Raw genomic sequence first — 26,797 nt, 5'->3', positions numbered from 1 at the left:
AGGCAGCCTGGTGCCTGAGGGGATGCTTGGGGTGGCGGGCAGTGCTCTGGACCAAGGGGCTAGGCCTTGCCAGGGATGGTGGCCGGGAAGCTCGGCCGTAATGTGACATGGGGACGAAGTTGGGTGCATATGGAAGAGTGAGAGCTGATGTGAGGGGAGATGCAGCCCAGGGGATAAGGCAGAGGCTAGAGAAGTGACGGCATTGACTGCACAGTGAGAAGCATGCTGGGGATACAAAACAGGGCCACAGCAGGCAGGTGAGATAAATCGTCCTGCCCACACGCTGAAAGCTGGGAATGGCTAAACCAATGGCTGAGGGCGCCATCCATGAGTTACAATTTCCTGGGCGATCCTTATCTCCTCATGGTACTGCTCACCCCTCAGAGCCACACCATTTGTTTCTGTCCGCTGCAGCACTTCAGACATGGATAGTATTAAATACTTAGTTCTTATTGACCACTTGCCAACTCTGGTTTTGTCTCTAGGAAAAAGGAATGGGAAGGAATAGATCAATAAGAGGGTTGCTCTGATTTCAGGGATCAGGGGTCTGTGGCCAGGACCAATATGGCTTAGAAAGTGTGCGTTGTATGTGGCACTTGTATCTGTTAGGACTGTTTGCAGCTACAAATAATAGAAACAGAATCAGATTTTCTGCCTACTAGGGGTTTTACTCTTCTCATGGACCAAGAATTCAAAGGTTAGCTGTCCAGGGTTGTTATCAATGACCTGAGGTTCTTGTAGCATCCTAGTCAGTCATCCTTAGAGCCTGGCCTTGTCTTCACAGTCACAAAATGGCTGCTATGCCTCCAGGCATCACACCCACATTCCAGGTAGGAAGAGAAGGACAAGTAAAGGGCTCTTCTCATCTAAAATCTGCCTCCTTTTAAAGAGCCTTCTATATGTCTCATCCAGAAACTTCCACCTACATCTCACTGGCCAGAGTGGTGTCAAATAGCCACCTAGCTGCAAGGGATGCTGGAAATACAGGTTTTTGGTTGGGCACAGTAATGTTCCCAAACAAAACTGGTGATCTCTTAATAAGTAAGAGAGAATGGCTATTGGGCCAGCAGCTGGCAGTGTCTGCCACACCACTGCAAATTTAAAATGATAATTGCTACTTTCAAAATATGTATCAGTGAAGCGCTGCTGATTGTTCAACACATGTTAATTGATGGGAAATATCATCTCAGGATTTTGGTTGAATGAGCTGAGACAGACAGAGGTTAAAAAGTTAACTGGGATACCAGGGAATAGTCTTGCAGGGGGAATTTTCTAGCTGCTTCTGCAAGTGCCCTCTTTGTAGGAATGAAGGGGATGGGGCAGGTGGTACATGAAGGGATGATTCTGGCTCTTTTCCATCAAGCTTTCATTTCAGGGCTGTAAACACTAAGTATAGCTGGAGTCCGGGCATGTATCCATGTCTCCTCAGTCCTTTCTCATGGGCGGTAGATCATCCTTTTAAATAATCTCTTTCCCTTTTTTTGCTAGAAGCCCTTTCAATTAAGTAGAGGTTTCATTGGAATAATTAAACCCTGCAAATCAAGCCATTCACTCCAATCATGCAGGCAAATCAATTAACCAGAGATGTATTCATCTAACTAACTGTTTATCTCCTCCTGGTTCCAGAGCTTTTGCACTGGGGTAGCTCTTGGAAAAAAGAGGTGTCTGCCCCCCAAAGACAGCTCATTTCCAGAGGGCTCTCTTGGTTTGAAGCAATGGGAACCTTAGTGTTTATTTTATTCAAGATTTGATATTTATTTGTATTTATCCACTCAACAAATATATATATTGAACACCTACTAAGAGTATAGCCCCATGCTAATTTCTCCTGGGGATACAGAGATGAGACAGACATGTGGCAAGTTGCTGGAACTCTCTGTGAATGTCTCATTTTCCTCTTCTATAAAATGAGGAGCGTAGGAGTATCTACCTCATAGGGTTGTTTTGTGTATTAAATGAGATAATCGACATAGAGCATTTAGCATGATATCTGGCAAATAGCAACTCCATATGCCTTTTCAGAGGCAGCTATTCGAGTATACATTCCAACAAAATGAGGGCTTAAATTAATAAAGAGGCTGGGCATGGTGGCTCACATCTATAATTCCAGAGCATAGTGAGGCCCTGTCTCTACACACAGACACACACACACACAGTAATAAAGAGGAAGATTTGGAGCTCAGGAAGAAAGGAATATAATTGGTTCAATTAGATGCTATGCTTAATAAACATTAGCTGGGATGATTGCTAGTTTAATTAAGCTCAGATGATGTGGAGTTCAGGGAGGCTAAGTAGGAATCTCTGCTCTTCCACTTATCGGCTGTGAGATCTCACTCTGTTATTGAACTCTCTGATCCTACCTTCTCATCCATAAAATGGGAGTAATAAAACCACCTAATTGAGCTTCTGTGAAGATTAATCAAGGCGATATCCATGAAGAGTCAGGTACACAGTCAGCAGTTTCAGTTTAGGAAGGGGTGAGCTGACTCACAAGCATTGCAAAAGATGAAACGTGGTGTGTGTTCAAAGACTGAAGATAACTATTTTGTTCTTCATACTTAAATGCATTATCCGTATTTCCAATGACTGACGTGTTTTTTTTAGTTAGTTTTATTTTTTATCAAATTAATACATGAGTCATGCAAAGGAGCAAAATACACCAGGCATGGTGGCCATGTCTGTAATTCCAGCACTTTGGGAGGCCAAGGCAGGTGGATCGCTTGAGTCTAGGAATTCAAGACCAGCCTGGGCAATATGACAAAACCCCATCTCTATTATATTTTTTAATTAAAAAATTGAAAGTAAGAAAGTAAAATAGGCATGTAAGAAAAACATTGCTCCCCAACCCAGCCATCATCATCCCCTAGTCCTGATCCCCAGAGGCAATCACTTCAAACTCTTCTTCAGGCCAAGCACAGTGGCTCACACCTATAATCTCAGCACTTTGGGAGGCCCAGGCAGGTGAATCACTTAAGGTCAGGAGTTTGAGACCAGCCTGGCCAACATGGTGAAACCCCGTCTCCACTAAATATACAAAAATTAGCCAGACACAGAGCATACCTGTAATCCCAGCTACTTGGGAGGCTGAGGCAGGAGAATCGCTTGAACCTGGAAGGTGGAGGTTGCAGTGAGCCAAAATCATACCACTGCACTCCATCCTGGGTGACAGAGTGAGACTCCACCTAAAAACAAAAAACAAAACAAAAAAACCTCTTTTTCACCTTGTTTTCTTCTGTTATTTCTTCTGTTCTTTTTCACTAGGTCTAAATAATGTTTGCCTTGCTATTTGTTGATATGTTAAAGCCATTATCGATTGACATATTGTTAGATAGATGAGAATTTAGCTCTCTTTTACTAATAACCCATTCAAAGCACTTCCCCTTCCTCCATTCTCTCATTATATTAGGCCACGATCTGTTGTGTTGATTCATCTGTGGTGGTTATATTATTATAACTAGGTAAATATTGTTCATGTTAAGGCAAGTTGTGGTGCTGTGATTTTCTTTTTTGTCTGCACTTTTGTTTTTTCCTGGAGTTAATATTGCCTCTTTTTTTTCCTTTGCTTTTGCCCAGGGTTTCTTTTAAATGTACTTATTCTTCATTTTTTCCCCATCTGACTCTCAGATCTGTCATTTGCCTAACAATATGATTTCCTGAATTATCAAATATATCAGAAAATCATTATGTTTTTCCCCTGGCAACCTCTCCCTTGTGGACCCTCCATGATCCTGTTGCAATCTTGGCCAATTGCTCCAGGCCGCTTTGCTTTCATCCGGGGACTTTCCTTGCTGCTTCCCCAAGTAGATTCCTTGCTTTGTGAGCTCCATACCTTCCTCTTTATTGCTTACTTCCTCATTTTGCTGCATCATATCCTCTAGTACCTTCCAATGAAAAGGTGCATAGGAGACAAATATTTGGAGTTCCTGCTTTTCTGAAAATAATTTTATTCTATTTTCACACATAATACTTTGGGTGGATATAGGATCCTAGGTAAAAAAGAATTTCCATCAAAAATGTGAAGGCATTGCCTCATTTTCTCCGAGCTTCCAGTATTTCTATTGAGGAGTTTGATGGTATATTTGCTTCCATTCTTCTTCATGTGACCTGAGGTTTTCTCTCTGGAAGCTTCTAGGGTCTTTTCTTATTCCCTGGTGGCCAGAATTTTTGCAACAATGTGCACTGAGAAGGTTCTTTTCGACTGATTGTACTAATATTCAAAGAGCCTATTAAGTCTGAAGTCTCATGTTTTTACATTCAGAGAATTCTCTAATATTAGTTCTCTGATAATTTCATCCCTTGGTTTATAGTCTATCCCCAGAAGATATATAATGAGAAGACACAGTCTTTGTCATCTCTTTTCAGGATTTCTATTTATTGGATATTAGACCTTCTAAATTGATTTCATTCCCTCCCCTCTTGTCTGCCTTCTCTTTAACTTTTTATTTAACTTTTCAGGAAATTTCCTCAACTTCATCTTCCAAGTCTTCTGTTGATTTTAAATTTCTGCTGCCTTATTTTTAATTGCCAAGAACTTCTTGTTCTTTGATTGTTCCTCTTCTTAGCACCCTACCATTGCTTTATGGATGCAATGCTTCATCTCATCTCTAAATGATTCTTAATTATCAGGTTATGTTTTGGGGGTTTCTTTTGAGACAGGGTATCACTGTGTTGCTCAGGCTGGAATGCAGTGGTGCAAACATGGCTCACTGCAGCCTCAATCTCCTGGGGTCGAGCAATCCTCCTATCTCAGCCTCCTGCATAGCCAAGACTACAGGTACATATCACCATGCCCAGCTAATTTATTGATTTTTTGTGGAGACAATGTCTCACTATATTGTCCAAACTGGCCTCGAATCCCTGGGCTCAAGCAATCCTCCCACCTCAGCCTCCCAAAGTACTGGGATTACAGGTGTGAGCCACTGCACCAGCCAGGTTATGTTTTTTAAAATTTTCTATTATTCTGTGCATTGTCTGCTCCTAGCAGATTCCTTGGGTCCATATGACCCTTTTGATTTCTGCCTTTCATGTGGAGACTTTCCTCAACCATCAAGTGATCCTTGCCTCTCTATTTATTCTTAAGTGAGAGGCAACAAAAACCCGCATTCTCCAGCCAGGCGCGGTGGCTCACACCTGTAATCCCAGCATTTTGGGAGGCCAAGGCTGTTGGATCACCTGAGGTCAGGTGTTCGAGACCAGCCTGGCCAACATAGTGAAACCTCATCTCTACTAAAAATACAAAAATTAGCCGGGCATGGTGGTGCATGCCTGTAATCCCAGCTACTCAGGAGGCTGAGGCAGGAGAATCACTTGAACCCAGGAGGCAGAGGTTGCAGTGAGCCGAGATCACGCGCCACTGTACTCCAGCCTGGGCAATGAGAGCAACACTCCATCTCAAAAAAAAAAGAAAAACTAACATTTTGTTTGTCAACTAGCAGGCTTCATTGTGGGGTGAATGGGCATTGATTGTACTTGGAAAACACCACCATGAGGAATCTACAGTGCATAAGCAATTGATTCCTCTTTTGAGAAGCAATAGTTGTTTGTTTGTTTGTTTGTTTTGAGACGGACTCTTGCTCTGTTGCCCAGGCTGGAGTGCAGTGGTGCAATCTCAACTCACTGAAAGCTCTGCCTCCCAGGTTCCCACCATTCTCCTGCCTCAGCCACTCAAGTAGCTGGGACTACAGGCACCCACCACCACGCCTGGCTAATTTTTTGTATTTTTAGTAGAGACAGGGTTTCACCATATTAGCCAGGACTGTCTCTATCTCCTGACCTTGTGATCCTCCCGCCTCAGCCTCCCAAAGTGCTGGGATTACAGGTGCCTGCCACCATGCCTGGCTAATTTTTTTGCATTTTTAGTAGAGGCAGGGTTTCACCACGTTAGCCAGGATAGGATGGTCTCGATCTCCTGATGTCATGATCCACCTGCCTGGGTCTCCCAAAGTGCTGGGATTATAGGCATGAGCCACCACACCCAGCCAGTTTCTTTTTAACCTTGAGCCAATATCTGCCATCTTAGAGCACAGTTTTCACTCTGTCTTAAGCTTATATGTAAAAGTGACATTTCAGGGAGCTTTTGCACATATACTTTCTGGTTACAGCCCTTTAAAAAGGTAAACTTAAAAAAAAAGCAATTCTAGTGCTGTATAGTAGCAATCAAGGGGAAGTCAGAGAACCTTGGGTCCAAATCCTACCTTTATGCTAGTTTTATGAACTTGAACCTCTCTGAGCGTTTGTTTTGTTTTGTTTTGTTTTTTTGAGACAGAGATCTCCCTCTGCTACCCAGGTTGGAGTACACTGGTACGATCTTGGCTCACTGTAGCCTCGACCTCCCAGGCTGCAGCGATCCTCCTGCCTCAGCCTCCCAAGTAGCTGGGACCACAGGCACGTGCTACCATGCCCAGCTAGTTTTTTGTAAAGACGGGGTTTTGCCATGTTGCCCAGGCTGGTCTTGAACTCCTGAGCTCAAGTGATCCGCCCGCCTCGGCCTCCCAAAGTGCTGGCATTACAGGTGTGACCCACCGTGCCCAGCCCTCTCTAAGCTTTTGTTTTCTTGGTGGTAAGGTGGTGGTGGTGGTGATGATGATGATACCACCTTCCTCAAAGAGTTCCGGAGGTTCATCAGTGACACCTAACAAAGTGTCTGGCACACACCGGATAATCTGTAAGCACGAGGGATGGTGTTGGGTCACTTGCATGTTACACCTATGAGCCAGTCTAGTCTTGCAAGTGGTCAAGAGATTGACTTTTAATCCTAGAAATCTTCCCTGACCTGAGGACCAAGTTCCCAAATGCTGTCATCAAAATTCTAAGGGCAGAAACAGCCCAGTCTCAGTACTGGTTTTCTTGCACCTCAGTTTTCCCAACCTACGTTGACATAGTGGGTAGGGAGTAGGGGTAGAACAGCAAGGGTAGTTGTTCAAGCCTATTTCTCCTTTTTTTTTTTTTGAGACAGAGTTTCGCTCTTGCAGCCCAGGCTGGAGTGCGATGGTGTGATCTCGGCTCACTGCAACCTCCGCCCCCAGCTCAAGCAATTCTTTTGCCTTAACCTCCCAAGTAGCTGGGACAACAGGCATGCGCCACGCCCAGCTAATTTCTGTATTTTTAGTAGAGACAGAGCTTCACCATGTTGGTCAGGCTGGTCTCAAACTCCTGACCTCAGCTGATCTGCCCACCTCAGCCTCCCAAAGTGCTGAGATTACAGGTGTGAACCACTGCACCCAGCCCTGTTTCTCCTTTCTTGTAATTAAAACCTTTCTTTTTTTTCTCTTTGAGACAGAGTCTTGCTCTGTCACCCCAGCTGGAGTGCAGTGGCACAATCATGACTCACTGCAGCCTCAACCTCCTGGGCTCAAGAGATCCTCCCACCTCAGCCTCTTGAGTAGCTGAGACTATAGGTGTATGCCACCAGGCCAGATAATTTTTTTTTTTTTTTTTGGTACAGATGGGGTCTTGCTATGTTCTCCCAAGCTGGTCTTGAACTCCTGACCTCAAGCAATCCTCCCACTTCAGCTTTTCAAAGTGCTGAGATTACAGGCATGAGCCACCATGCCTGGCCACAATTAAAGCCTTCCTTACAATTTTTTTAAAGCCTTTTATTTTTCTAATGATAAACACATTCTCTTTTTAAAAAAATGCAGATGGTGTCATTTCCCTTTGTGTTTGCTGACTGGCCTGTGGACTGCTCTGCTGCCTTTGCAGAGGCCCTTGGTTCTGTGATTCCCTTCCCCACCCACCCCCGGCCCCTGGCCCTGTCCCAGCCACAGAGCAGGGAGGCCGTGAGGAGACCAGGGAGATGGTGTCCTCCAGAGATGCCTGTCACCACCACCTCCCCGGGGCTGAAGGCCTCTGACAGTTCACTCCAAGCCCAGCCGATGCCCGACAGGAACAGCTTCTGTCAGCCCCGGGAAATCTCATGTCACTGTGATTAGCCTTCAAAGCCAAAACCAAGCAAGTCCCTGATTAAACATCAGCGGCCCAGGGTCCCTGTCACTCCTGAATGGAGCTGTCCTAGAGCAGCTGCCTAAAGCCTGCCCCCCACAGGGTTCCAAGCAGCTTTGGGGACGGGTGTAAGGCTCTTTCCACCGTACCAGGGTTTGAACCCCACATTTCCCTCTTACCGTGGTTGTCCCACTGCACTCCAGCCTGGGCAACAGAGTGAGATCCTGACCTCCTTTCTACAGAAGGAGAACTGAACCTTCCCCCAAAAACCCAAACCCCCAGCTGGGCTCCTGGATGGCTGAGTGGGGCATTAGCGGTGGCCTCGTCAGTCACCGTAAGGAACACCGGCCTTGGGAAATTACAGCATGTGTGGGCTACCGCGTGTTCCTGTCCAAACCCATGGCAGGCTGGAGGCTAAAGACATAATTCACAGTGACGGGAACTCTTCGGGGTTTGGGAAGGGGTTTGCTGCTTTTGACCTAATGAATTAGCAGTTGATGAGAGCGGCTCCAGCCTGCAGAGGTTTCCATCAAAGCCTTTTCCATCAAAGATCTTCCACACTGGCCACGAGCAGGCCCAAGGCTGCCATCTTCCCTCCTCCCCATCCCCAGGGGTGTCACGACCTGGGTCAGTGGCCTCCCAGGCTGCCCACTCCCCGGAGTGGGACAGAAGCCCTTCTCCCCCTGCAGCCCCTGGTGTGGTCCGCTCTGCCAATGTCATCCAGGGTGACGCGCCCCTCAGGACTTCCTGGCCTTTTCTTCCAAAGCAGAATATCCCTTTGATCCCAGAACGGTTCCCTTTCTCTCCATCCTCCGCCTCCTGCTTCAAGGCTGATTATTGCTTCCTTTCCAGATCCCGAGCATTGCAAGTCCAGATGCAACGGGAGCCTGGCTCGAGGGAAGACGAGATCCAGCTGGGAAGTGTAGAAGTCACACCCCAATGGCGGGATAGCAGCCCCTGTGTGTGAGCACCCCTCCATGCCAGGTACTCGGCATCTGTTACCCGCTCTATACCTCTCTATATATTATGGAGAGACAGGGTCTTGTTCTATCACTGGGGCTGGAATGCAGTGACGTGATCATAACACACTGCAGCCCTGCACCTCCTTGGCTCAAGTGATCCTCCCATTTTAGCCTCCCAAGTAGGTGGGACCACAGGCACACACAACCAAATCTGGTGAATTTTTAAATCTTTTTGTAGAGACAGGGCCTTGCTGTGTTGCCCAGACTGGTCTCAAACTCCTAGCCTCAAGCGATCTCCCTGCCTCTGCCTCCCAAAGCACTGAGATTACAGGCAGGAGACACTGTGCCTGGCCGTTCCTTTATATTGGAAAAAAGGCAAGTGAGGGTGACCTGAGACTTGGTGGAGGGGCAGGAGTAGTGAAGGGAGAGAGGGGCAGGGATCAGGCTCTGACACTAGTCGGAGCTTGGGAGACAATCAGAGAAAAGGCTGGCAGGCTGGGGATGCAGTTGTGATAAGATTGAGGGGCTGGCAGAAAGCAAACCTTGCAGGGCCTGAAGATCAATATCAAGATGTTGAACATGGGCCAGGCACAGTGGCTTACACCTGTAAATCCCAGCACTTTGGGAGGCCGAGGCAGGTGGATCATCTGAGGTTGAGAGTTCGAGACCAGCCTGGCCAATATGGTGAAACCCCGTCTCTACAAAAAATACAAAAATTAGCCAGGCATGGTGGTGGGCATCTGTAATCCCCCCTACTCAGGAGGCTGAGGCAGGAGAATCACTTGAACCCAGGAGGCTGAGGCTGCAGTGAGCCGAGATGGTGCCACTGCACTCCAGGCTGGGTGAAAGAGCAAGACTCTATCTCTTAAAAAAAAAAAAAAAAAAGTTGAACATGGCTTGGCATGGTGGTCATGCCTGTAATCCCAGCACTTTGGGAGTCCAAGGCGGGAAGATCACTCGAGCCCAGGAGTTTGAGACCAGCCTGGGCAACATAGCAAGACCCCATCTCTACAAAAATAATTTTTAAAATATTAGCTGGGCATGGTGGTGTTTGCCTGTGGTCCCAGCTACTCAGTAGGTGGAGGCAGGAGGGTTGCTTGAGCTCAGGAGGCAGAGGCTGCTGTGAGCTGAGATCACACCACTGCACTCCAGCCTGGGCAACAGAGCAAGACCCTATCTCAAAAAAAAAAAAAAAAAGATTGGAACTTTATCATAACAGCAAGAGGAAGCCACAGTAGAGGCCCTGAATGAGTGAGTCGGGACATGAGGCCAGCAGCTCTCATGGAATTCATCCTCGGGTGGGTCACCTCCTGGTCCTTTGCTTCCCAGGGAAGGTGAGCAACACAGCCCTTCCTGTGGTGCCTGGCCTGGGGGCCTGGCACTTGCCTTTCAGCCATTTGCAGAGAGACTAGTGTGGCCTAGGACCTGTCTCACACTGGAAGTCAAACCCTGCTGAAGGTTGCGTTCGAGTTGCGAGTTGCGACAAGCTCCGGCTAAGACTTAGGTAGGGACGGGCCATCCAACCTGCAAGGCTGTTAAAGTTCAGAGCCTCAGGGCCTCCGGGCACATTTCTGAGAAAACTGCCTTCAAAGAAACTTCCCAGAGCTTGACAGAGCCACTGGGTTCATCCCCGGTGATGAGGCTGAGTCAGGCTGAGTTAGAGGGAAGTGTTAGAAGGGAAAATACATTTCGAATTGTGTCTGAGACATTTTTTTTCTTTTGAGGCTAGCTACACTCTCCATAGATTTTTTCCATGAAATATTTCATACATATAAATACGTATATATAATGTGTATCTATGAGACAGAGAACAATGAAACAGACACTCATGTATCCAGTTGAAGCATAACACAATTCCCTGTGTCATCAGTGTCCCCAGGGGACCTTCCGAGGTCACATCTGTCTGGCTGCCCCTCCCCAGGGGAAGCCACCATTCTGATTTTTATCAGTCCCCTTGTTTCTTGGTGTAGTTTTGCCGTATATCCTTAACAGTAGGGTTTTGTTTCGTATGTTTAAAAAAAAAATTATTTTTGAGACAGGGTTTCGCTCTATCTCCCAGGCTGGAGTGCAGCAGTATGACGATACCTCCCTGCAGCCTCGACCTCCTGGGCTTAAGCAATCCTTCCATCTCAGCCCTCTGGGTAGCTGGGACTACAAGCACGCAACCCCACACCCAGCTAAGTTTTTATTTTTTTGTAGAGATGGGGTCTTGCTATATCATCCAGTCTGGCCTCAAACTCCCGGCCTCAAACTCCCAGTCTCCCCTCTCAGCCTCCCAAAGTGCTGGGATTTCAAGCATGAGCCATCTCACTCAGCCTTGTTTTACATATATATATATATTTTTTTAATTTTTTAGAGACAGGATCTCACTTTTTCCTAGGCTGGAATGTAGTGGTGCGATCATAGTTCGTTGCAGCCTCCATCTCTTAGGCTCAAGTGATCCTCCCGCCTCCCAAGTAGCTGGGACTACAGGCGTGCGCCACCATGCCCAGCTACTTTGTTTTTATTTTTTGTAGAGATAGGGTCTCGCTGTGTTTTCCAGGCTGGTCTCAAACTTCTGGCCTCAAGCAATCCTCCCAGCTGGGCCTCCCAAAGTGCTGAGATTATAGGCGTGAGCCACTGTGCCCAGCCTGTTTTTGAAGTACTTATAGACGGTTTTATACCAGGCATCTTCTGTGGCTTGCTTTTTCACTCAGCATCATGTTCCTGGGGTGCACCTGTGCTTATGCACATGGTCATATTTCTTTCCATGTTCACTGCTGGGGAGTGTGCCAGCACTGAATACACAGTTTATTTATCCACACTGTTGCACGAGGTGTGTGTGTGGTTTCTGGTTTTGGATACATGGTGCTGCTGTTGAACATTCTTGCACAGGTCTCTGGATGCACATGGGTAGAATTTCTCTAGGGATGATATCTAGAAGGGACTCCTGGCATGTGTGTTCTGCACGTTCCACCCTACTACGTAAAACCAACTTGTTTTCTAATCCTTGCAGGTTTTTTTCATACAGTAACAAATGTCTGCAGGTGAGCCCCTACTGGGGACAGAGGTGCAATAGTGTCCTTACTCTGTCACTCCAAGTGAGAACAGGTGCTCCCAGATCATGGCTCCGGGTCTTTGTGAGATGAACTCACCCTTCACCAGACGGCTTTATCTTGCCTCTCCCTCTGCCTAGCAAACTCCCACTCAAAATGCTCCCAGCTCTCTAAGGAGGGGAACCTCAGGGAGGTCTTCACGTGGAGGAGGTCTGGGCTGGAATCCCAGTTAGACTTGCTGGGTGACCCTCAGCAAGTTGCTAGGGCTCTCTGCTTCTTGGTTTCCTTGTCTACAAAACAAGGATGAGCACATCCATCTCTCAGAGCCTCTGTGGTCATTAAATGAGATTATTTCTTTTTTTTGTTTTTTTTTTTAGAGACGGAGTCTTGCTCTGTTGCCAGGGCTGGAGTGCAGTGGAATGATCTGGGTTCACTGCAAACTCTGCCTCCCGGGTTCAAGTGATTCTCTTGCCTCTGCCTACTGAGTAGCTTGGACTACAGGCACCTGCCATCATGCTCAGCTGATGTTTTGTATTTTTAGTAGAGATGGGGTTTCACCATGTTGGCCAGCCTGGTCTCAAACTCCTGACCTCAAGTGATCTGCCCACCTCGGCCTCCCAAAGTGCTGGGATTACTGGTGTAATCACCATGCCCAGCCAAATGAGATAATTTCTATAAAGGGTCAGGCACAGTGCCTGGCACGTGGGCAGCCCAGAGGGGAAGCACTTCCTGTTCTGCCAGCAGGGCGTGTGGCTGCCCTATCTGCAGGGTTCCAGAGGATGCTGTTCCTCCCACCGGGGCTTGTGTGGGCGGCTGACACTTACCACCAACCTCTGAGAAGCTTGCAACTCAGGGGCTGTGTGGGAAACGTCTTTGCACCCTCTGTTCCCAGCACAGTGCTCAGCACAGAGCCAGTTCTCACTCAAGTTGGCTGAGGTTGAAGAGGCCCTTTCACTCCAGGCACTCACAAACTGGTCCACTTTCCCAAGTTCAACTTCACCCCTGGTTGCTAAGCAACTGTGCTGCACAGGGGAATTAATGATGGGACAGGTTTCAACGAGATCCAGGGTCTGTGATTTCACTGCATCTGAGGTAGAAAGGTCTCTTAGCTGGGCATGGTGGTGTGCGCCTATAGTCCCAGCTACTTAGGAGGCTGAGGTGGGAGGATTGCTGGAGCCTGGGAGGTCAAGGCTGCAGAGAGCTATGATGAGGTAGGAGGGTCCCTTTCATCTCTGCTCTGGAAAGAAGATTTTGCCCTAGTTATTTACTGGTTAGCTGACAGGCCACTGAGGTGGCTGCCCCAGGTCACCCGGGTCCCGGGAGGAAGGCTTTCTGTGTCACTGAGCACTCTTGTAACAGGTGGTTGGCATGTGCCAACTACAACCTCCTTGTTCATGAAAGCTGGTAAGAAATGCTTCTTGGTCCATCTAGACTTGACTGTCTTCTTGCCTTGAGCTGCTGTTTAATTCCTAGGCATGTGCCTTCTGACCCCGCAAAAGGTATAAGCTTCTTAACACCTGCCTTTCAGCTCTCTTGTGCATTCATGGTGCTGAGCAAGTCTTTGTACTAAGTAGATGTCTTTACTAGTTAGGAGGCTTTGGGCTACAAATCACAGTAGACCCAACTTCACAAGGCTTGGGACAAAGAACATTTATATCTTACAGGAGTCCAGAGGTGGGAGGGGCCCAGTGCTGGTTAATTCAGTGCCCAGGAGGTGACATCAAGGACCGAGGGTCTTTCCAGTCCCCTGCCCTGCCATCCTGAGGGTGAATCCTCAGGATGGCAGAGCAGAGAGCTGGAAAGACCCTCAGCCCTTGATGTCACCTGAGGGATACAGGCTGAGGTGCAGTGACCCAAACCATCACATCCACCTTTTACACTCACAGCCAAAAGCCCAAGGACAAGGTGTCCCTGTTAAAGATCAAGGAAAACCTCCAGAGCCGCCCCCAGTGCATGTTCCTGCAGGTTGCATGGCCAAAAGCACTTCACCTGCTTGTTTCTACACTACTGGTAGAGACCAAACGAGGGCCACTCTTTGCAGCTCAAAAGATATTCAGCCTCCCTAAAGCATCAGACTGCCTGGCATTTGGGACAAAAAAAAAAAAAAGGATTCTGTTAGCAGGAAGTCGGGGGTAGTGTGGAGAGACACCAGCAGTGCCTGCCACCTAGTCAATAGATAATTCATTGAATAAAATTCTTAGGCTGTCCACTTCTTGAAAATAATAAAAGCAAGTACATTTTCCTTTGTGAATGCAAATGATCACGTGGTCATGTTGTCAGAATGAGCCATTGTTGTGGGCATGTCTATGCTGTTGCTGGCTTTGACCCAGGTAGCCATTGCCATGTGTTAGCAAAAGACTCATAGAAGTCAGGACTTAAGGCAGTGAACTAAGGAGGTTATCATCTACACAAAGTTCATCGGATTCAATGGAGACCAAATCCTCATTTTTAATTACTTTAAATCCAACTTTTGCTCATGACAGAAAATAGATATTTTTACTCAAGGCACTTTGGTTGCAGGGAACAAAATCCCACTTGAAATATCTCAAATTGGCCAAGAGTGGTGGCTCATGCCTGTAGTCCCAGCACTTTGGGAGGCTGAGGCGGGCAGATCACCTGAGGTCAGGAGTTCGAGACCAGCCTGGCCAACATGGAGAAACCCTGTCTCTACTAAAAATACAAAAATTAGCCAGGCGTGGTGACAGGCGCCTGTAATCCCACCTACTCAGGAGGCTGAGGCAGGAGAATCACTTGAACCCAGGAGGCGGAGGTTGCGGTGAACCAAGATCACGCCATTGCACTCCAACCTGGGTGACAGAGTGAGATTCTGTCTCAAAAAAAAAAAAAAAAAAAAAGAGTCAAATACATTATTACTTTACTTTGAATAATGGATAGAACAACTAGGCAGAAGATCAACACATAAGAAACTTGCACAACACTATAAACAAACCAGACCTGGCTGGGCGTGGTGGCTCACACCTGTAATCCCAGCATTTTGGGAGGCCAAAGCAGGTGGATCACTTGAGGTCAGGAATTCGAGACCAGCCTGGCCAACATGGCAAAACCCTGTCTCTACTAAAAATACAAAAATTAGCCAGACATGCTGGCTGGAACCCAGGAAGCAGAAGTTGGAGTGAGCCAAGATTGCACCACTGCACTCCAGCCTGGGTGACAGAGGGAGGCTCTGTATCAAAAAAAAAAAAAAAAAACTAGACCTAACAGACATCTGTAGTACACTCCAACTGACAGCAGCAGAATAATACATTAATCTATGAACTAAGTTCCTCCCAAAGTTAGTTTGGCCTCTGCCCAGGAATGAACAAGGACTGCTTGGAGGTTAGAAGCAAGATGGAATTGGTTAGGTCAGATCTCTTTCACTGTCAGAATTTTCTGTTATAACTTTTGCAAAGGCAGTTTTACCTCCTCCCTTACAAAAGTAGAAAAAGAAGAGCTAACTAAACCTAAAGCAAGGAAAAGAAAGGAAATAATCAGGACTAGGACAGAAGCAAATGAACCTGAGAATAGAAAAGGAATACAGAGAATTAATGAAACCAAAAGTTGGTTCTTTGATATATCAACAAAAAGAGAGAGAAGATGCAAATTACTAGAATCAGAAATGAAAGAGGGAAAATTATAACTGAACTTATAGAGATAAAAAGAAGTATGAAGGGAACTGTGAACAATTGCTGCCAATAAATTAGATAACTTAGATATAATGGACAAATTCCTAGAAAGACACAAACTACTAAAACTGGCTCAAGACAAACGAAAATATGAACAGACCTGTAATAAGTAAGGAGGCTGAATTTGTAAAAATAATCCACAAAGAAAAGCCCATGCCCAGATGTCTTCACTTGTAAGTTCTACCAAACAAAAGAAAAATTAATATCAATTCTTAAAAGCCTCTTCCAAAAAGCAAAAGAGGAACAAACACTTCCTAAATCATTCTGAGGCCAATATCAAAACCAGACAATGACATCACAGGAAAAGAAGTACCCTGATATACCCTGATATCAAAACCAGACAATGACATCACAGGAAAAGAAAACTACAGACCAATATCTCTTATGAATATGAATGCAAAAATCCTATTTTAAAAAATTAGCTAATTGAATCCAGCAACATATAAAAAGAATTATATACCATGACTACCTGGGATTTATGCCAGGAATACAAGGTTGGTTTAACATCTGAAAGTCAGGTAGTGTAACCCTATCAATAGAATAAAAAACAAAAACCACATGGCAGCCTCAATAAATGCAGAAAAAGCATCTGACAAAATCAAGAACCCTTTCAGGATAAAAACATTCAATAAACCAAGAAAGTAAGAAAACTTCCTCAACCTGATAAAGGACATCTATCTTAAAAACAAAAGCAAAAGCCTACAGCTAATGTCATACTTGACAGTGAAAGATTGGATGCTGTCCGCTAACATCAGTAACAAAGCAAGGATTCCTGCTGTCAACACTTCTATCTAACATTGTACTGGAGGTATTTTAGCCAGAGCAATTAGGCAAAGAAGAGAAATAAGAGGCACCCAGATTGGAAAGACAGAAGTAAAACTACCTTTATCTGCAAATGACATGATCTTATATATAGGATATCATAAGGTATCTCTAACAAACTAACAGAACTAATAAATGACTTCACAAGGTTGCAGAATACAAGGTCAATATACAAAAATAAATTATATATCTATAGACCAGCAATGAATATCCCACAAATGAAATTAAGAAAAAAACTCCCACTTATGTCATCAAAAATAATGAAATACTTAGGAATATATTTAACAAAAGAAGTGCAAGACTTGTACACTGAAAACTATGAAACATTGCTGAAAGAAATTAAAGAAGATTTAAAGAAAGACATCCCCATGTTCATAGATCAGAAGATTTAATATTGTTAGGTAGCAGTACTTTCCAAATTGATCTACATATTCAGCAGATTTACTACTAAAATACCAACTGCCTTTTTTGCAGAAATTGACCTCCTAATCCTAAAATTAGGTAAAAGGCACCTAGTAGCCAAAACAATCTTGAAAAAGAACAAGGTTGGGAGACTCATACTTCCCAATTTCAAGGCCTACTACAAATCTACAAATCTTCAGTAATCAAGACAATGTAGTACTGGCATAAGGATACACATATAGATGAATGGAATAGAATCAATAGTGCAAAAGCAAATGTTTACTTTTATGGTCAGTTGATTGTCAACAAGGGTAGCAAGATCATTCAATGGGGAAAGAATAGTCTTTTCAAACAAACTGTGCTTGGATAACTGGACATCCACACATAAAAGAATGCAGTTGGACCCCTACCTCATACCATACACAAAAATTAACTCAAAATGGATCATCCTCAATGTAAAAACTAAGGTATAATATTCAAAGGAAAAAAACAGGAGTAAGTCTTCATCATCTTGAGTTAGACAATGGTGTTTCGGATACATACCAAGAGCACAAGTGAAAAAAAGAAAAAATAAATAAATTGGACTGCCTCAAAATTTAAAACTTTTGTGCTACAAACAATGCTTTTAAGAAAGTGAAAAGACAACTGACAGAATGGGAGAAAATATTTGCAAGTGATATATTTGATAAGTGGCTTGCATCCAGAATACATAACAAAATCCTACAACTCAATAATAAAAAGACAAACAACACAATTTTAAAATGGGCAAAGGATTTGAATAGACATTTCTCAATGCACACAAATGGCCAATATGCACATGAAAAGATGCTCAATATTGTTAGTCATTAGGGAAATGCAAATCAAAACCACAATGAGATGCTACTTCACACTCAGTAGGAGAGCTGTAATAAAAAAGACACACAATAACAAGTGTTAGCAAGAATATGGAGGAATTAAAACCCTCATGGCTTGCTGGTGGCAATGTAAAATGATGCAGCTGCTTTGGAAAACAGTTTGGCAATTCCTCAAAATGTTAAATATAGAGTTGCCATATGGCCTAACAATCCACTCCTATGTATCTACCCAAGGGAAATAAAAACATACAGTCACACAAAAACTTTTACATGAATGTTCATAGCAGCATTGTTCATAATAGACAAAAGGTAGAAACAATTCAAATGTCCATTAGTGAATGAACAGAGAAGCAAAATGTGGCGTGTCCATGCAATGAAAAAATCACTGAGCAATTTAAAATAAATGAAGTCCTGATACATGCTACAACAGGAACAAACCTTGAAAAGTTGCTGAGTGAAAGAAGCCAGCCATGAAAGACCATAAATTGTAGGATTTCACTTGTATAAAATGTACAGAAAAGGCAAATCTATACAGACAGAAGGTGAACTAGTGGTTACACGGGGCTGGAGGGGCAGGGATTAGAGGGAAATTGAGAGTGGCTAATAAAGGGTGCGGAGCTCCTTTTTGAAATTACGGAAATGATTTTAAATTGATTGTGGTGGTGGTTGCACAACTCTGTGAATATACTAAAATCATTGAATTGAACATATTAAAAAGGTAACTTGTATGCTATGTGAATTATATCACAATAAAGCTATTTTTAAAAATGAATGACTTAGATCTATATGTATCCACCTAGATAAATCTCAAAAAAAAAAATGTAGAGGCAGAAAAACATGTTGAAAAAGGAAATATACAGTATGACACCATTTATGTGAAATTTTAAAACAAAAACCAATAGTATATATTGTTTAGGGAACTATACATTTTTAGTAAGACATAAAAACTTGGACAGAAAGGATAGACTCCAACCACAGGATTTTCCCTCTCTGCCCTATAAATAATCTTTTTAAAAATTTATGGCTTAAACTTCCATTGTTTATGTTTAGTATATAAAGAAATATATATTTTTATATTCATACCCCCTTTCTTAGACAAAAGGTAAAATGCCATATATACTTTACTGTACAGGACTTTTTTTTAACTTAATATATTCTAGAGATCACTCCAGAGGAGTTTATAGAGCTGTTCCAGTAAGACTGTTTTATTAAGCTTGTTGGGGTTTATGTCCAAAAGGAGGAGGGCCAGAGATGGATGACTACATGGAGACGCTGAAGGATGAAGAGGACGCCTTGTGGGAGAATGTGGAGTGTAACCGGCACATGCTCAGCCGCTATATCAACCCTGCCAAGCTCACGCCCTACCTGCGTCAGTGTAAGGTCATTGATGAGCAGGATGAAGATGAAGTGCTTAATGCTCCTATGCTGCCATCCAAGATCAACCGAGCAGGTAACCTTAGGACCTCTTTGCAGGAGAGGGAGGGCTACCGCACACGCAACTTCCAGATGTACCCTTTGGTAGCTGTACCAAAATGAAGTTGCTCTAGGTCAGGGATTTTTAAACTGGGGTCCACAGACCATCACCTACCCATTTGTGTATAGAACTCAAGCTGTCTGTGTATAGAACTCAAAGGATCCATAAACTGGGAGGGGGGAAGAAATGCCATCTTTATTTTACCAACCTCAACTGCAATTTAGCATTGCCCTCGATTGCAAATGTCAGGAAGCCACAAATTACAGGAGTGATTAGTAATTCTTGTGACTTAGGCAACAATGAAAATTACAGATCTCTTCCTATCACTACAGCTACTGCAAATCTCTCAAAATGCCACTTACACTCATCTCTCTTTCAAAATTACAGTACTTATTAGACCTGCCGAGAGGTCTTGTTATTTAATGCATTAATAAAGAAGTCCGTTACTGAAACACAAATTTATTTAATATTTGATAACTGGATTTTATTATAATTGGTTTCTTTTGTAATCTGATGTACTTTATCTGTTTAAAAATATTATTCCGAGAAGGGTTCCACAGGCTTTTCTAGCCTGACTTCCGCGGGGGGGAGTAGGACACTTTATCATATTCAGTAAAGGTAATAAATATGGTTTGTGAAGCTTGTTTTAATTTTATATTATGTACATGTGTATACACATGTACTTGTAGAGTTATCTTTGTTTATGGTCACCAGACCACAATGTTAAATGTTTTTCTTTCTATGGATCAGTTTAGAAGGTTTGATAATCACTGTCCCCCAGCGTGGCTGGTGGTAAGTGGCTCATCAGCTGCGACTCTCTGGCATCCATGGCAGACATCACTAATCAGCATGCTTTCCCACTGAGCTTGTATGTAACTTTGGAATGTTTCTCAAAACAGTACTGCAGGCGGCTTCACCAAACAATCGGGGTTGACATAACATCAAATTTATTTCTTCTGTCCATCCTAGGGAAAAGGTCAAGTTTTAAGACCTACCTTTCTTCTTCTGTATCTCAGAAGAATATCTGAAAATAAAATGTTTAAGGAAGGGCCCAGAAATGTAAGCAATAAGTGGAATCAATAGTATAGAAACTGGGACCTGCTGGGTAAATTACATTTAAGGTGTTTCCAAGTTGTGTAATAGTCCCAAAGAAAAATCTAGAACTATCCCTGCTTCCTATGATTTTTCCTAGCCCCTCACCCAAAGATTTATCTTCCTGCTCTCAATCCCAGAGAACCATATATTATTCCATAATTTTTATCGTGCTTCCAACCTCCTTCAGTCATAGAAGACCTGGTGCCTACGTGGTTCATTTTGGCCCTGGTTAGTTGGGAAACTCTTCAAAACTGGGGCAGCAATTCCATTTATCCTGGTTCTACCAGTTTATTAGAAAAAGAAAACGAATGCTCACCGAATCCCTGCGGACGGCCTGGCACTTTGATTTACGTCATCTGGGCTCCAAGATACAACTCAGAAGTGATAGAATGTGGGGAGACTGTCTTCTTAGAGTTGATTGAAGGACACAAGTCCAGGATGAGACCAGCCACAGAGACGTGCGTTCCATCAGATATGTATTCTCACAGAGTGATCTGCTCTTTCCCCTAGGCCGGCTGTTGGACATTCTACATACTAAGGGGCAAAGGGGCTATGTGGTCTTCTTGGAGAGCCTGGAATTTTATTACCCAGAGCTGTACAAACTAGTGACTGGGAAAGAGCCCACTCGGAGATTCTCCACCATTGTGGGTAAGTGCTTTTGCCATTGGGAACATCTGGACTCTAAGAGGAGGGGCGTGTGTGTGTGTGTGTGTGTGTGTGTGTGTGTGTGTGTCCTCAGTAGTGGCATGGTTCTTAAGCTGTGAATCTATGACATATAGAACTGGGGTCTGTCAACCACTTATTTTGCTTGATGATGAAAGATTAACGGGGGCAAAGGGAAGCAGGAGCCAAGAGAAGTGGGTGTTCACGGACCATCCCCCATGAATGGTGCCGGGGGAACACAAGTTCATTCTACCCCGTAGATCTTGTCCTTGCCTTGGCTGCATTCTTTCTAGTGTCTCATGGACCAGAGCCCTTGAGCATCTTGCCTTCTTAATCTTCCTTTCTAAACATTCTTGAATCAGTCTTCTCTCCCTCCCCAACACTTCCCACAGTCCAGACTCCCACAACCCCACCAACTCTCTATATCCATTCCTCATCTGTTCCAGTGCTTTCTCCATTCTTCCTCCCCTATTTAAAACCCTTTGGTGGTTTTTCATTGCTTCTTTGTAAAGATCCAGGTCTTGGCCAGGCACAGTGGCTCACGCCTGAAATTCCAACACTTTTGGAGGCTGCAGCCACAGAATTGCTTGAGCCCAGGAGTTCCAGGCTGCAATAAGCTATGATCATGCCCCTGTACTCCAGCCTGGGTAACAGAGCGAGACCCTGCTTTAAAATATAAAAAAAGACCCAGGTCTTTAATGCAGCCCACAAGGACCCTTCATGATCCAGTCCCTGCTGACACTCCCAGCCTCGCCTTTCTCTTCTCTCTCTCTCCTTCAGCCACTTTGGTCTTCGTTCAGTTCCTGAAATATGCCAAGTTCCTCCCTCCTCCCCATATGGCCTTGGCAATGTTGTTCCCCTTTCCTAGAATGCCTTTTCTCTCCCTAACTTAACATTTTACCTCAACCATCAGGAGCCTTCTCCAAGCCCCTCTGCCCACGAGGCTGGATCTGGGCCCCTGCTACACACTCTCATAGCCCCATCTACCTTTACTTTGTGAAATCCTCATGGTCTGTAATTCTATTTGTGGTATCATTTGATTTTTTTAAATGTGTTTCTCTTATTACACCATAAGCTCTCCCGGGGCCAGGGCTGTGAGTCTCGCTCACTCTGAATCCCCAGTGCCTCGTGGGCAGAGTGAGTAAAAAGCTCGGCACAACGTTGGTGAGTGAGTGAATGAATGGCACCTGCCCTGCGTCTGGAACCTCCTTTTCCCACTTCCCAGTCCTCAGGCCTGACTGGGTGCCCCCTCTCCACAGTGGAGGAAGGCCACGAGGGCCTCACGCACTTCCTGATGAACGAGGTCATCAAGCTGCAGCAGCAGATGAAGGCCAAGGACCTGCAACGCTGCGAGCTGCTGGCCAGGTTGCGGCAGCTGGAGGATGAGAAGAAGCAGATGACGCTGACGCGCGTGGAGCTGCTGACCTTCCAGGAGCGGTACTACAAGATGAAGGAAGAGCGGGACAGCTACAACGACGAGCTGGTCAAGGTGAAGGACGACAACTACAACTTAGCCATGCGCTACGCACAGCTCAGTGAGGAGAAGAACATGGCGGTCATGAGGAGCCGAGACCTCCAACTCGAGGTGAGGGGTGCCCAAGGGCTACTCCCCCAGGGTGACCCGGGGGGAAACAAATGTCACCAGGGCTCAAGTCCCCCATAAAGCAGGTGCAGGCACATGCACATGGTCTGCTGGAGCTTCCTGCCAGCCAGGTGAGAGGGAATGGAGGACATAGGGCCTCTGGGAGTCCTAGGTCCACTATGCGCCTGCACGCATACCCATAGTGCTTAGCGCTACCGGTTCAGCAGCCTACATCCCCCGTGCGCATGGGCAGACATGCGCACGAGGACCGACCCAGTGCAGCTTTCCACCACCGGCTGGGTCCCAGATCCACCTTGTGCATGCGCATGCAGACCCAGTGGGGCTCCCAGAATGGCTCACTTTGCAAATGAATTAAGGAGATTTACATCTTCTTTTTTCTTTTCTTTTATTTTCCTTTCTTTTCTTTTTTCTTTTCCTTTATTTCCTTTTCTTTTCCTTCTTTCCTTCTTCCCTCCTTCCTTCCTCTCTCTTCCTTCCTTCCTTTCTTTTCTGTCTTTTCTTTCTTTCTTTTTTTTTTTTTTTTGAGACAGGGTCTTCCACTGCCCAGGCTGCAGTGGTGTGATCATGGCTCACTGAAGCCTTGACCTCCTAGACTCAAGCAATCCTCCTGTCTCAGCCTCCAAAGTAGCTGGGACTACAGGTGCCCACCATCACGCCAGGCTATTCTTTCAATTTTTTTGTAGAAAAGGGGTCTCGCTATTTTGCCCAGGCTGATCTGCAACTCCTGGGCTCAAGTGATCTGCCTGCCTTGGCCTTCCAAAGTGGTGGGATTACAGGTATGAGCCACTGGACCCAGCCTTGTTCATTCTCTCTGTTTATTGAGTGCCATTGGGTACCAGGCTTTTTGTTTTCGGGTTTTTTGGAGGGGTTTTTGGACAGTCTCACTCTGTCACCCAGGCTGGAGTGCAGTGGTGTGATCACAGCTCACTGTAGCTTTGGCCTTGCAGGCTCAGGTGATCCTCCCACCTTAGCCTCCCAAGTAGCTGGGACTACAGTTACATGCTATGCCAGCTAGTTTTTTTCTATTTTTTTCCTACCCACCCGCCCCTTTTTCTATTTTTAGTAGAGACAGGGTTTTGCCATGTTGCCCAGGCTGGTCTTGAACTCCCAGGCTCAGGCAATCTGCACACTTGGCCTCCCAAAGTGCTGGGATTACAGGTATAAGCCACCACGCCTGGCCCCCAGGCTCTTTTCCAGGAACACATAGCTCAAGACTAAAACCCTACTGTCGTGGAACTAACATTGTAATCAGAAAACAAATGCATAAATACTTGGTAGAAATGAGTGCTATCAAGAAGAGAAGACAGGGCGTGAGGACAGAACATGAGGGTTGCTACTTTAAATGGGGTGGTCAGCAAAGGTCTCTGAGAAGGAGACGCATGAATAGAGATCTGAAGGGATAAAAGGAGCCAACCATGCAAGTCTCCGGGGAAAGCACTTGCAAAGGCCACAAGTAGAGGGCATGTTTTTTTGTTTTTGTTTTTGAAGAAACAGCAGGAAGGCTGGGCTTGGTGGCTCACACCTGTAATCCCAGCATTTGGGGAGGCCAAGGTGGGAGGATTGCTTCAGTCCAGGAGTTTGAGACCAGCATGGGCAACATGGCAAAACCCCATCTCTACAAAAATAAGCCAGGCATGGTGATATGTGTCTGTAGTCCCAGCTACTGGGGGGGATAAGGCAGGACGATTGCCTGAGCCTGGGAGGTCGAGGCTGCAGTGAGCCATGCCTGTCAAAAGAAAGAACGAAAGGAAGGAAGGAAAGAAGGAAGGAGGGAGGGAGGGAGGGAAGGAAGGAAGGAAGAGAGAGAGAGAAAGAGAAAGAAAAAGAAGGAAGGAAGAAGGAAGGAAGGGAAAGAGGGAGGGGGGAGGGAGGGAAGGAAGGAAGGAAGGAAGAAAGGGAGGGAGGAAGGAAGGAAGAGGGAGGGAGGGAGGAAGAGGGAGGGAGGGAGGAAGGAAGAGGGAGGGAGGAAGGCAGGAGTGGGAGGGAGGGAGGAAGGAAGGAGTGGGAGGGAGGGAGGAAGGAAGGAAGAGGGAGGGAAGGAGGGAGTAAGGAAGAGGGAGGGAAGGAGGGAGTAAGGAAGGGGAGGAAGGAAGGAAGGAAGGAAGGAAGGAGGGAAGGAAGGAAGGAAAAGAAAAAAATGAAAGAGAAAAGAAATGGCAGGAGAGTCAGTGGGGCCAGAGCCAAATAAACAAATGGTACAGAAGGGAGTGGAAGGGATGGCCAGGGTCCAGATCATGGGGGCATGGTAAGAACTTTGGGATTTATTCTAGTTGTGATGAGAAGCCTCTGAAGGATTGAGAGCTGAGGAGTGACGATTTATATCTGAGAAGGATCACTCTGGCTGCTGGGTGGAAAACAGACTCACAGAATATTTATTAAGCACCTGCCACGTGTGAGGCACTGTGCTAAGCACTGTGGGAGACACGGGGATAAATAACGTGAGCTGTGCTCAGGTCACTTACAATTTAGTGAAGCAGACAGATCTGTAAACAATCCACCAGGAATTCAGGTGAATTGAGTCAGTGGCATAGCAGGCAATAGTGTTTTGGTTAGGAGCATGAGCTTTGTAAGTCCTGTAGTTTTGAGTTCAAATTCTGGCATTATGCTTTACAACTTACTTAGCTATTGGCCTCAGTTTCCTCATTTGCAGATGGCAATAATGAAAGTAATACCTGTGCCCTGCAATTGCTGGGATACTGAACCGTAGGTCTTTGGCAGAGTGGCTGACCCTGTAAGCACCCCACAATGCTAGCACCCCATGCCTGCTCGTGTGGGACCCCAGACTTAGCCCGGGACACTTGGGTTGAGCTTTGAAGATGCTGAGGAGATTTTTTTTTTTTTTTTTTCATGAGCAGGAGGAGAGATTTCTATGCTGTTTTTACCTAGGATTTGGGGAAGTTACCCTGTGGCAGGGACTTACAGGTTTCTCTCCCGGAACTTTCTCCTGTGTTATGTTTCCCTGGAGATAGGTTAATAGAAAGTGTAAGTAGAATTTGGAAGAACATCTGGCCAGCAGAGTCCCTGGCTGGTTTTCTTGGCCTCGGGCTACTTCCTACACGCCCCTTTCTTCATCGTCTCAGGTTAATCACTGGGGTGCAGGAGCTGGTCTTTTCTTGCTAAAGCCACTGCTCTCTACCTGCCAGATTCCTTGAGACAATTCTCCCTCCAAGACTAGATTTGAAAAATGAGACTCTCCCCTTTGGTGCCTCCTTTCTTTATAGCCCTCGAATGCAACCTTCTTGTTTGGGATATTTTAGCAAAGCTGATGTGTTTTGGGAGGCACACAGGTTAGTCTCACAGGTTGAAGAAGTCTTCTGCTGGTCCCAGTTCCTGACACTAAACTCTTGAGTGTGAAAATCAGCACATCTCCTCTTGTCTCATTTCCAGATGCAATAGCTGCCTCCTCCAGGAAGCCACTCTTTCTGCCACTAAGTCTAGGGAAGTTCTTTAGGCCGGAGATCCTGTGAAATTACAATTCAGTGGATTTCAGGCTGTCTTCTCCTCCTCCTCCTCCTCCTCCTCCTCCTTCTCCTTCTCCTTCTCCTTCTCCTCCTCCTCCTCCTCCTCTCCTTCTCCTGCCCTCCTCCTCCTTCTTCTTTCTTCTTCTTCTCCTTCTCCTCTTCCTTCTTCTTCTTCTCCTCCTCCTCCTTCTTCCTCCTCTTTCTCTTCCTCTTCCTCTCATCCTTCCTCCTCCTCCTCCTCTCCTCTTCCTCTTCCTTCTTCTCCCCCTCTTCTTCCTCTTTTTCCTCTCCTTCCTCCTCCTCTCCTTCTCCTTCTGATTCCTCCTCTTCCTCTTCTTTCTCTTCCTCTTCTTCTCCTTTCTCTTCTTCCCCTTCCTCTTCTTCTTCCTCTACTTTTCTTCTTCTCCTCCTTCTCCTGCTTTTTCTTCTTTTTTTTTCCTCTTCCTCCTCCTCTTCCTCTTCCTTTTTAGCAACAGTGCTATTTATCCAAATAAAATCTTGTGTGAAACCCAAAAGAACAAACCACACAAGCAGAACTGTTCTGGGATGTGAAGTGAGTGTGGATGCCCAGAACCTTGACTTCTCAACCATCTCCTCCTTCCCCCTAGATAACCCCTGGATTCTTCAGGGGAATCCTTGAGTTTCGAGGATCAGAATTTGAAACCCATCAGAGAAGGGCATTGAAGTGGCAAACACCAACTTGGATCTCTTTTATCCCAAAATCCATAACCTGTTCCACCCGACAAAGGTTGAGGGAATTTTCTCTGAGGTCTGTAGCCCCTTTGAAGCTATTCTAAATGGA

At 45.4% G+C, this 26,797-nt stretch overlaps 1 protein-coding gene and 1 long non-coding RNA gene across 3 annotated transcripts in view; one reads left to right on the top strand and one right to left on the bottom strand.

The window, feature by feature from the left end:
• CARD11 (caspase recruitment domain family member 11) overlaps positions 1-26,797 on the top strand; it is a 137,985-nt gene that overhangs the window by 77,669 nt on the left and 33,519 nt on the right. For both annotated transcript variants that reach the window (XM_003274949.4, XM_012496262.2), the window contains 4 exons: positions 8,794-8,925; positions 18,937-19,149; positions 20,779-20,916; positions 22,191-22,516. In XM_003274949.4, the coding sequence (XP_003274997.1) occupies positions 8,919-8,925; positions 18,937-19,149; positions 20,779-20,916; positions 22,191-22,516 (684 nt within the window). In that variant the 5' untranslated portion in view covers positions 8,794-8,918. The remainder of the gene's footprint in view (positions 1-8,793; positions 8,926-18,936; positions 19,150-20,778; positions 20,917-22,190; positions 22,517-26,797) is intronic.
• On the bottom strand, positions 19,632-22,694 carry LOC105737685. The gene is made up of 2 exons (XR_001113355.2): positions 22,220-22,694; positions 19,632-20,138 (listed from the first exon to the last, which is right to left on the bottom strand). It is a non-coding gene; the product is annotated as an uncharacterized LOC105737685 (long non-coding RNA).

The sequence above is a fragment of the Nomascus leucogenys genome, chromosome 17, assembly GCF_006542625.1.
Source record: "Nomascus leucogenys isolate Asia chromosome 17, Asia_NLE_v1, whole genome shotgun sequence".
Taxonomy (NCBI): Eukaryota; Metazoa; Chordata; class Mammalia; order Primates; family Hylobatidae; genus Nomascus; species Nomascus leucogenys.
Note: the sequence above shows the minus strand (reverse complement) of the source record. Positions and strands in the feature narration are given on the sequence as shown.